Source organism: Silurus aristotelis (genome assembly GCF_946808225.1).
Source record: "Silurus aristotelis genome assembly, chromosome: 16".
NCBI classification, from domain to species: domain Eukaryota; kingdom Metazoa; phylum Chordata; class Actinopteri; order Siluriformes; family Siluridae; genus Silurus; species Silurus aristotelis.
The window spans coordinates 17,540,055-17,551,281 of record NC_139589.1 but is presented as its reverse complement, the minus strand read 5'-3'; the positions used below and the strand labels follow the sequence as shown (position 1 = coordinate 17,551,281).

Below are 11,227 nucleotides of genomic sequence, written 5' to 3'. Positions count from 1 at the left end.
ATAGTTAAAGAAAATTATAATTAAACTTAAAATTAAGTATATCATAGAAAGTCTCTAGAAAACCAATGATTGAGACCATAATACTATTTTTAATCGCATTATATTATCAATATTTTTTATAAAGACAGAAATCATACCCTGTGCACTGAAGATTGTGATGTCGTTCTGGATCTTCTTCCTGTACTCTAAAAACGCAATCAGTTGATCGTTATGAAAAAAAGAACACATCAAATACACTTTTTGCAATCAATCAACCAACAAAAAACAACTCACCATCTGTGCCATGTTGTCATAGAAGTCCATGTGAGGAGGTGGACCATGGGAAGGTGAAGAAGGCTGGAGCTGCTGTGGAGATGGAGGAGTAGGTGTAGGATTTACTCCAGGAACCTGGTGTGGATTATGGGGAGGCAGATGGGGGGACATATGAGGAGGCATATGAGGAGGCATATGGGGAGAAAAGTGGGGGGACATGTGGGGAGACATTTGAGATGGTGTTTGAGGAGGCATCTGAGGTGGAATTTCCATGGGTGTGTATTGGGGAATTTGGGGAGGCATGTTAGGGGGTGGAAGAGTGGGACTTTGGGCTGGCAAAGATGAGTATGATCCCTGGTCCTCAGTCCGGTATTGAGGGATGTAGCCAGGCTGGGGAGGCGCCGTGACTGCAGAGTTAAAAGGGACACCCTCATTTGGGGGAGAGCCGTGCTGCAGAGAAACAGACCCATCTTGCAAAATTGCAGTTGGAGCTGGAGGAGAAATCAAGTAGTGAAAAATAAAGCCCAGAGGAACTCATGATGAGCCTCACAATGTTTAGTATAACAGTAACAATCTCTTTCTCTCGGCAAAAACCTAATAATTACTCAAATGTTGTGACAAATTAGTGAAGTATAGACAAACACACACACCTGGTGGCATGAGCTGCACCCCCGGTGCAGAAGGGCCAAGCTGGGGCATCAGTGTGCTCATTAATGGGTTGTGAGGGTCAGAGTTAAAAGTTGAAGTTTCAGCAGGACTAGCTTGTTCCTCTAAACTTGGCGTAGTACAGGCAGATGGCTGAGGAGTACTGCGATCTGTGCGCAACATTATCACACCATCCTAAATGAAAGAAAAGTAGAAAGATACAATTCTAATTGTTCCTTTCAATAAGATTTCTGCTATCAATTATCATTGAGTTCCTGCACTCCCTTTTAAGACCTGTTTGAAAATTCCCAACATACATTAATGGACAAAAGTATTGGGTCACTCGGTTTTTCCAGCCATATATGGTTCGTCCTCAAACTGTTAACACCAAGTCTGAGGCAGACAATTGTATAGGATGTCTTAGGGTGTGGTAGCATTACATTTTCCCTTTTTTTAAAGTAGGAGACCCAAACCTACTCCAGCATGACAAAACAAGCTCCATAAAGATATGGTTTACATGGGTTGGAGTGGAAGATCTTGAGTGGCCTGCTACAGAGCTCTGACCTCAACTCTAACACCTTTGGGATAATCTGGAACACTGACTGCACCTCAGGCCTCCTCACCCTACATCAGTACCTTATTAAAACCCTTTTGGCTGAATGATTACAATTCTCACAAAATCTAGTGGAACCTTCCCAGACAAGTTGAGGATTGTGGAATGGGGGTGTTCAAAAAGCACATAAAAAAATGTATGGTGGGGCGTCCACCAATTTTTGTTGATACCCTGTTTCCTATGCCCAGTGAGTCTTTGAGCGAACTATGGGCGGAACTTTCCGGTACGACATAAACAATCATTCACTGTACACAATTAGAATCATTGTACCGAACACGTTTATTTTTTTAAACATATGTTAAACATATTGTTAAAGACATCTAATATGAAGTGGGATTTATGATGATTTTATTATATTATTAGTATTACCCTTGGGCTAGTAGTAGAATCATCTAAAAGCTACAATCCTAGGAAGGCAAGAAAATAAAGAGCAAGAAAGAGTATTATTTCTTCTATAAAAGTAAAAACAGGGAAAACAAGCATGTCCTGCACTCTCGCAAGTGCAGTCCAATATATCTTTAGTTATACACAATACACAATATAGCACTGTTCTTTAAGACACAAATTAATCTTCGTCTGGTTATAGGTGAGATTTTGAATAGGGATGCACCGAATATTCGGCCACCGAAAATTTTCGGCCGAAAATGGCCCAAAAGTGCAAAACAGTTTGTTTTGATGACGCAAACAGAAACCGCGGTCTGCACGTGCATGTCTAAAACAACATGTCTGCGGTGTGGACGTATTTCAGTATATCTAAAAAAAAGAGCCACGGATAGCGATTTTCAAAAAATGTAATGCCGAAATTTCTTCTGCAAAGACTTTCTAAACGTCGGGTTTAATTTATCACCTGAAATCCAAACATTCCGATCGCTATGCTAAATATGAGAGAAACGCGGCACAGAAAAGCAAAATCCCTCCCAGCATGCGCACTCCGTCTGTGGTGGACGTTTTTGGAAAGGCAGGAAGTTTCCCAGTGATTATTGTTGTATTGTATCTTTAAACAGTTGCACTTGTTCTGAATGCACTTTGTTTTTATGAAAGAACTTATTTAATTTTACAACCTTTCGGCAGGACAGAGGGCCTGTACATTATTATTTAATGTACACATGAGTGCATTTAAGTTAAACATTTAAGTTTGAATTTTTATTTATTTTATCCTGTGCATTGTTGCAATGTGCTATAAATAAATATTTTCATAATTTGTAATTGATTTATTTTTTTAAACTTTAATATTGATTTATGCAATTGAAATGCCTTGATTTTAGTAAGGTTAGTACACAGTCATAGCCATAAATGCAATGGTAATAATAAGTGGCATAATTTCTTTCGCGTTTCGGTTTCCGGCCTTGCTTTCCTCTTTTTCGGTTTTCGGTTTCGGCCAAGAATTTTCATTTCGGTGCATCCCTAATTTTGAATGACGTTTTTAACATATTCCCGCCTAAAAAAACAAACCACTCAAACAAATGTAAAATAATGGGTACAAAAAAATAATACCCATCATTTTTACAGCAGCAAATCCAGGAAACAGGTGAATAGTGTAAGTGCCAGTCAGACTGTGTAACACTGCATTTCAGTCCATAAAATCACACCAAGTCTCTTCGTCTCACCAAGTCTTTTACTCTAAGTAGTTTGTACTTTTTTTTTTTGCATTATTTTCAAGTTCTAAGCTGCTACCATGCAAATGCACAGCCATGTGCATCATCTTTTTAGATATTGTAATGTGTAAGTGCCCTGTGTACTTATTGTTCTGTGCATGTGACTGAACATTTTCCACTCGTCTCACCTTGATCTGGCTACTGAGTGTTCTTAAATGCAGTAGCCATTCAGGCTCATGGAAGAGCTCTTGCTCTGGCTTCTCCTTCAGCTGGGGGTCAAAAAACCTTAATCGCTCAGACATCTGTGGGGGAAAAAATTAAAAAATAAAAATACCCACACAGACAGAAGGTATGTTTTAGTAGCATAGAAATGAAGCACATAGGAGCGTACAGACCTGTATAATCTGACTGATGAAAACAGGTGAATGGTATGTAGGCAAGGTTAGAAGTGCTCGGGAAATGACCTCACAGTAGTGAAATGCCTGAGCACAAAGGCCCGCCTCTGCCAGACGACATGCGTAGATGAACTTGTACACCTGCAAGATGTTGCAAATGTATGACTCTGTTTTACAATGAAATCCACACAGGATTAAAAAAAAACAAAAAAAAACAATAAGTAACCAATAAGAATCGCTTTTGCCTATTAGTCTGAACAACAGGGACATTTTAGTTGCCTGAGAATCATTTGCATCATCATTAAAAACATTAGGCAGTGTTGATCTTATGTAATCACATTGTTAATTTTAACACTCCAAGTATGGTGCATGTACGTGGGTGTGTTTAAGGTACTAACTTGATAGTTTGGCAGTGAAAGAGGCTGTGAACCGAGTGATTGTGCATACTCATACGCTTCTGTCCTCTGGATAGCTTCTGTAGAACAAAACTTTGCAAACGGAAGACTGAAACACAAGAGAGAGATACAAGTACTCTTTGGGAGCAATAGTCACTAAACAGCTGCATTGTTTAAAAGTGTAATGTGTAAAGATTTACAGAAATGCGACAACAGACAACTTGAATGGGGCACTCGAATAAACGAGTTCAAAATGTAATGATTTTGCTTCTCATACGCAAACAAAACAGTTAACAACTGGTAATCCTGATATGTTATACATTATAGCATATATCAAACTATATCAAAGTACTTACAAAGATTTACTCAAATAAAAATTTCCCCCTAGGACTGACACTGTCAAAATGGACTGTCTGAACATTAGTTCAGTAAAATGCAGCAAATAAATTATTGTACTAATTTCTTTTATCTTAATATTAGAAATAAATGATTTTATAAAAACACAAAACAAACAACCCAATTAATAACCAGCACTCTGTATATGTACCTGTGGTTGGAGCCAATGAGGACTATCTTGGTGCTCTTCTTGGTAAAGACCCCCAAACCCACTTGAGCCATCAAGTAACAGAAATGTGCAGCATCAAGCAGACCTTTAGAAGCTGTAACACACACAAATATTTTAAACATGCATAATTTCAACATTAGAATTGCTTTACTTAATAAAAGGTTATAAATAAACACTTTGGGTGTGAATGTGTGTGTTTACCGAGCGTGTCTCCCATGGTCGAGATGGTGCGTGTGTCCAAGTCGAGTGCATGTGTAAGGTTGGAAAGAACCATGGCTAAGTGAGGACGCCAGTCGCCCCACTTCTCATCCCCACAACACTGCCAAGGAGAATGAGTGTAAAATATGCATTTTAACGTAATCGGTCTGACAGATTTAAAGATAAATGCAATAATTTCTATATTAAACAGCCGGACATGAGTTTGACCTCTAAAACAGGACTCAAAATAAATAAGTTATGAATTTGTCACTCTGTACTGTGATTTAGAAATTGCTCTATCACTTTTGTGTCAAGCACATCGGACACACGCACTTAATCAGTCACACACTGCATCCCTAACTTGCATTAGGGGTGTAATGGTACACAGAATTCACGGTTCGCAAAACATAAAATTGCTTGTCGTTTTTTTATTAACGCAGTTTATTATTATTCACATTTCAAAACAACAGTTTACTTTTTTTTTTTTTTACAATTTCGAATGCTGGCTTGGTTAAATAATATATACATTAATATTTTGAATATACATATATATTTAATAAATCAAATGAATGCAATACACTTTTTATTATATTGATTAAATTAAGTAATAATTAAATCGACAATATAAATTGATTATATAAAATTGAAAAATTGAAATGGAAAAATTCAATAGTTTATGTTTTTAGACCCCATTTGGGTAATACAGATGTGTGTTTTTTACACTTAATATTCTTAATTGTTCTACTTGTTTCAGCATACGTTAACAAATGTCTTCAATCCTTCCAGCCTTCTTTCATTCACTCCCTCGATATGTGAAATTTTCAGGATTTTCTCCTTTTGAAAGAAATTCTTGAATCTGGACATGAAATGCTAAACCAACGCTTACCATAGCGCTAGCTATGGCTAATGCTAGTTCAATAGATTCTTTAGCGTTTTCATGCATGAGCAAAACCAATTTTATTTTCGGCACGGAGTGAGTAGCCACAGTGACACTGCACCAACTCTAGTTTTTGTTTTATACCCCTGGCATTGTTGTGTATGTTTTTAAGTCTAATAATAATACTAATTTTAAAAAATTCGCTCGGAGACTAAACAAACTTAATAAGCTCCTCAGGGAATTCTAACATAATTTAACGATGTTCCGCACATAAAGATTGCAAGCCCTGTAAATATTTTGGTCCGATTGTGTGTACTGTAACACCCCTTACTTGCATACAAAGTCATCCCCATTCTTACCGAGGCAGAAGCAGGCATCCTGCCTGACATGAGCTGGTAGACTGTCTGCAGTGGATCGTTAATGGGAAGACTGTTGGCAAACCTGACAAACGCAAAAACACATAGTATTCCATCTTTTTCAATTGTTTATATCAATGCAGAAAAGACAATGAAAACCCCCTTGTTTTTTGTGCATTACCTGGTCATGACTCGTGCATGCGTTCGGTTGTCCATTTTACTGGCCAAGAGCAGGGCGTGGCCCCAAAGCCCGTTTTTCATAGCGGCCTCAAGAGCATCCTGAAGGCAACAAATAACCTGGTCAGTGTCTGAGTGGTTAAAAGTATGATGCTTTACTGTAATAACCTTCTGCTTGCAAATTGTACAAAAAAATATTTTGAATAAAATAAAAAGCTGTACTTTGGCAAACCAGGTAGTATGGCCTAATTATACATCCATGGCCCCTGTTTCAAGTTGGTGTTTTTGTGTGCAAAAAAGCAAAAAACTTCTTTTAAACGATATGATTTTCTCCCACCACCCAAAAACATAGGAGTAGCAAAAAATGACTTTTTAAAATTTCTCCAAGGTACGAATGAGTATGTGCATGTGTACATAATGCATTGAAATGGCCTGGGGTAATATCATAGTCTGTGAATACTAATGATACAATTAGAGGTCGACAGATTTATATGTTCTGATGATTAATCAGCACCATAGTTTGCTGAAACTACTTGCTATTGGCAACAATCCATACAGATAGTTTTTCCGGGTTGAGTTATACAGTACGAGAGCGGCCTTAAGAGGCAGATCACTGACACCACATGCTGTTTATTTGAGGTGCCTTTTGGATGTAAATTTTTTTTATTTGGAGTGTTACTTTTTGTTTCATTTTAAACACGTCTTTTATTTTTCTCAATATTATTCATATAATTATTGATAGCTAGGTTGGAAATAAAATAAATAGGAATACATTAAAGTCCAACATTGGTAGTATGAGGAATAATTTTTTTTTTATTAAATTTAATCAATTCAAATTAATTTTACCCATTAAAATGCATTGCTGATATGTAAATATTTTGTCATGCTTTCATGACATATAAACATAACCCCCCCCCCTAAAAAAAAAAAACCCCACAATGTTGAAATAGTGAACAGAATAGTGATCCCAAATTAGCTGCCATTATATCATAGCTTGTGTCATGTGTATGTGTGTGTATTTATCCTACCTTTTTCCGCCCAAAGAGCAGCAGCTCTCGGAAGCGTTCAGTCTCTTTGCCGACATTTTCTGCCACGCCCATGAAGGTGTCCGATAAAAGTGAGAGTGGCCCTGTCCCCTCCTCCTCTGCCCGCTCCAGTGCCTCATTGTTAAAGTCAATCAGGTTTGCCTCGTTGGGTGATTTGCCCGGCAACCACACAGAACGATGTTCCTTTAGCAAGAGATCGGCTATGTCCGTGCCAACTACCGTCTGGGTTATGAGAGAGAGAAAGAGAGAGAGAGAGAGAGAGAGAGAGAGAGAGAGAGAGAGAAACAGAAGGGGGGGGGGTTAATTATTGTTTAACATTTGGTAAACAATTATTTTGTAGTTCGTGTTGTTTTTTTTTTTTTTATGTGCACTCTGATAATAATGAACAAACCTAGCGCAAAAAGAAAACAAGACAGACTTGGGCACGGAAGACGTATGCACAGAAACAGACGGGCACATACCCCATTTTGTCGGCACAGCAGTACAATGAACTCCCAGATGAGGAAGGCGGAGTCTTTGTCAATGAGGTCATCGTTGCGCAGGCACTCCTGAGCTTTATTCTGGGCAAACTTTATAACGTCCACTTTATGGGTTTCCTCCCTGTCATTCATACATACACGCACAGACAAACACACAAAGATGAGAATTCAAGGAGTAAAAAATATGTGCCTTGTTCGACTGATACAAGTGTGTGCAGCTTACAAAACATTCAATCAGGCTTACTTGACAAGTGGCCCTGGGAAGGCACGTAACTCTGCCTGCTCTGGAAAATCCTGCATCATGGTCTGAAACAATTATCCGAAAATAAAAAAAAGAAGCACAAGCACACATTTCATGGTTGAATATTAAGATCCAATTAAAAGCTGAAAATATGATCAAATATTGAATGAAAACATTTCATTAGTTCCATTTAAAAAAACATCACCTCTATGCTATGAATCTCAACAAGGGCAGGCTGCCCGGCCGAGGGCAGGTTGGGCTGAACAAAGATCAGCTGACCTGCTGGCCCAAAGCGAGCACAGCAGTGAGGAGCCGCGTACTTCTCCGGAGTCAGTGGCCTTGGAGGAGCTTGAAAGATAAATAGAGACAGCAGGAAAATAAGACACCATAAAAAGTGTCTCTCCTATTCTGTGAGTGTGCAAATCTATTTGATGTGATGATAATCCTGATATAATTTACATACAGTGCATATTTACTCTACCCCAGGGTTCCACCTGCAAATTTTTCCACACTTGTCTCAGTTTATTTCTATGCATGGATAAAATAAGCTACCACTGATTCTGCATTATAGTGAGTTTGGGCTCTGACATGTACAGTACTTAAATAAAAAGTAGCCATTACTACTACCTGTTTTAGTGTCACGCTGGTAACCTGACGTTACTTCATATTATTAGGGCTGTCAATCGATTTAAATATTTAATCACGATTAATGGCATGCTTGTCATGAGTTAACTCAACATTACACGAAACTTAATCATACATGTTCATCTGTTTTAAATGCACCTTAAATTAATACTTTTCAAGTTCAAATACTCTAATCAATATGGGAATGGACAAATATGGATGCTTTATGCAAATGTATGTTTATTATTAGTAAAACCATACCCAATATAGAGCATGAAGACAAAATTCTTGTAAACTCACCAGGACACCAAACGGAACCTTTGCTATGTTTCCACACGGACGGGTAATAAGGTGATACCGGAGAAATTGTACTTCTTCTAACTTTCATACAGATTTGGTTATTTTGATTACGGTTTTATTTGTGTGTCTATGAGTGTATACAAATAAAAGTAGACCCTTTACAGATTCAATGATGTGTTGCTCTTATTTGTACGATCAAAAAAGTAATTTCATTACGAGGGGAAAAAAAAATGTCACAAAACGAACCCAGGTGGATAAATGTGTGCATCATGGCAAATTTTGGGGCTGATTTAAGACCTGCCGCATCAGTAAAACAAATTTACTGATTAAAACTTAATTTTTTCTTTTTTTTATAAATATCTGAGTAAAAAAGGACGTCCTGAACAAACGTGCTGTGCTGAATAGTTTAATTTCACCTCTTTTATATGTATTTATATTTTTTTCAAAATTGTTAAATTTAAATGCGCGTTTTGATCAAATGAATGCTGTTAAAAAAAAAATTTTCGTTAACACGTTTTTAACGCGTACATTTTGACAGCCTCTCAGTCATGTTTACATCGGTGACTCCCTCTCTCCCTCATCCACGTTACCCCCAGACTTCTTGTAGCCTTCTGCCATGCTCATTTTGAGCTTCATAAACTAGTCTACATCTGTGGTGCGTGAGAGCCAGGAAATTACAAGAAACAGGTTGATGTGCTGAAAACGGTGCAATGTACTAAAGTACTAAAGTAACGAGCCGGTTTTGAAAATGTAAGAAGTAGAAAGTACAGATATTTGTGTAAAAATTTAAGAGTGAAAGTAAAAAGTTGTCCGAAAAACAACTAGTGGAGTAAAAATACGGATAACAGAAAAATCTACTTAAATACAGTAATGAAGTATTTGTAGGTCGTTACTTCCCACCTCTGTGTGCATGAGACCCCCACCCCCCAACCCAAAAAATGGTTGCTATTCTAAATGATACCGTGTAATGCAAACTCCTATAACTCTCCAGTCTGCACACATTTACAAGTAGAGAGCTGATTTACTCATATTATGTAAGAAAGCCAACATGTTTTTTTTTTTCCACCAGTAGTTTAGACAAAATGTTGTTACCTTGTTCAGGGGCAGCCCATGTGGAGTTCTCAGCATTATACTGGCCGTAATTCAGGGTGTCTGTCTGCTCTGGAAACTGAGAATAGGAATAATCTGCAGGCATTGTGGTCGCTGTTGCTTCATAACTTGCAGCAACAAGATCCGGCTGACTCCTGTACACCTGACTCTGCATACAAAGAGAGAGACGTTAGAGAAAAAAAGAAAAACAGTGCAGTATTGTTGACATTGTTAGCATGCTTTGTGTATGCTAAATTAGCCAGGGCACATCTTGTCTAAGATTTTCTGTTTCTATGTACTGAGGTTTTACGGTCAATCAACATGGCCTCCAGAATTCAGAACACTGCTGTTTGTCTGCACGCATGGCTTATGAATACTCATGATGCAACATTTCAGAGAATGCGAAAAAATTTCTTTTAATTACCTTTAAGAGTTATTAGGTTGAATTCTACCTATTTAAATGTAATTTTGTTTGTAGATTTTACAAAACCAAGCCTATTGGTTATTACTAATAAAAGGGTATTCAAATAAAATTGTTAAAGTTCCAGTTATGCAAAACTCTCATAAAGGTCATAATGAGCTATTAAAAATGAATAGCGAAAACCAATGTTAGGAAGTTAGGAAGGACCAAAGTTAGGAAGTTTTTTTCTATCCGGCTCGAAGGACCAATTGTTAGAAAGATTTCCTCTCTAGCTCAAAGGACCATATAAGGATTTTCACTATCTGGTGTGCGCTGATCAGAAGATTGTACTCGCCCCAGAGCGTCAGTAAAAACACGGTACAGGATTCAGAACACTTAACTTTACTGGGTATAGAATAAATCGTATATGAGGTGATTCTTGCTATTTTCTGTTAGTTGCTGTTCGGTAGGTTGCGTGAATGGTCAGTGCTGAGTGACATGTTGCACGATGTCGAATGGCCACTGGTCAATGACGATTGCATCTTGGTGTTCTGGCCTTTTATACTCTTAATGGAGGACGGTGCACTGTGATATCATAGGTATCCTCCATCATAGTTGTACCTATGATGAAAATTACAGGCCTCTCTTATCTTTTTAAGTGGAAGGACTTGCACAATTGGTGGCTGACTAAATAACTTTTTTGCCCCACTGTATATAAATACACACATGCACACACAATAAGAGAGAGAGAGAAAAAAGAGAGAGACCTGCTGTGAGCGAGAGCTGAAGCTGCTGCGGCGGCTGTGTGTCGATCTCTCGCTGTGGACAGACCGCCGCTCCAACTCATCTCCGTATGTGTCCCGACGACGACAGTCATCATCGAAACTTGCATCGTAGCCAGGATAGTAACGCCATGGGTCATCATAGCCTTCACGCCTGAGAATGGTTACCACAGAACTGAGTACACGGTTATAAAACTA

The 11,227-nt window shown here is 38.1% G+C and overlaps 1 protein-coding gene across 3 annotated transcripts in view; it reads right to left on the bottom strand.

Annotated features, from left to right (window-relative positions):
• Positions 1–11,227, bottom strand: part of sec16a (SEC16 homolog A, endoplasmic reticulum export factor) — a 36,265-nt gene that overhangs the window by 11,894 nt on the left and 13,144 nt on the right. For all 3 annotated transcript variants that reach the window (XM_083565321.1, XM_083565319.1, XM_083565320.1), the window contains exons 6-21: positions 11,015–11,183; positions 9,851–10,016; positions 8,040–8,182; positions 7,838–7,899; positions 7,576–7,714; positions 7,097–7,336; positions 6,073–6,170; positions 5,895–5,976; positions 4,662–4,779; positions 4,443–4,554; positions 3,899–4,004; positions 3,501–3,641; positions 3,294–3,407; positions 903–1,092; positions 274–743; positions 138–185 (exon numbers count right to left, since the gene is read on the bottom strand). In XM_083565321.1, coding sequence (XP_083421447.1) covers positions 138–185; positions 274–743; positions 903–1,092; positions 3,294–3,407; positions 3,501–3,641; positions 3,899–4,004; positions 4,443–4,554; positions 4,662–4,779; positions 5,895–5,976; positions 6,073–6,170; positions 7,097–7,336; positions 7,576–7,714; positions 7,838–7,899; positions 8,040–8,182; positions 9,851–10,016; positions 11,015–11,183 — 2,398 coding nt within the window. The remainder of the gene's footprint in view (positions 1–137; positions 186–273; positions 744–902; positions 1,093–3,293; positions 3,408–3,500; positions 3,642–3,898; positions 4,005–4,442; positions 4,555–4,661; positions 4,780–5,894; positions 5,977–6,072; positions 6,171–7,096; positions 7,337–7,575; positions 7,715–7,837; positions 7,900–8,039; positions 8,183–9,850; positions 10,017–11,014; positions 11,184–11,227) is intronic.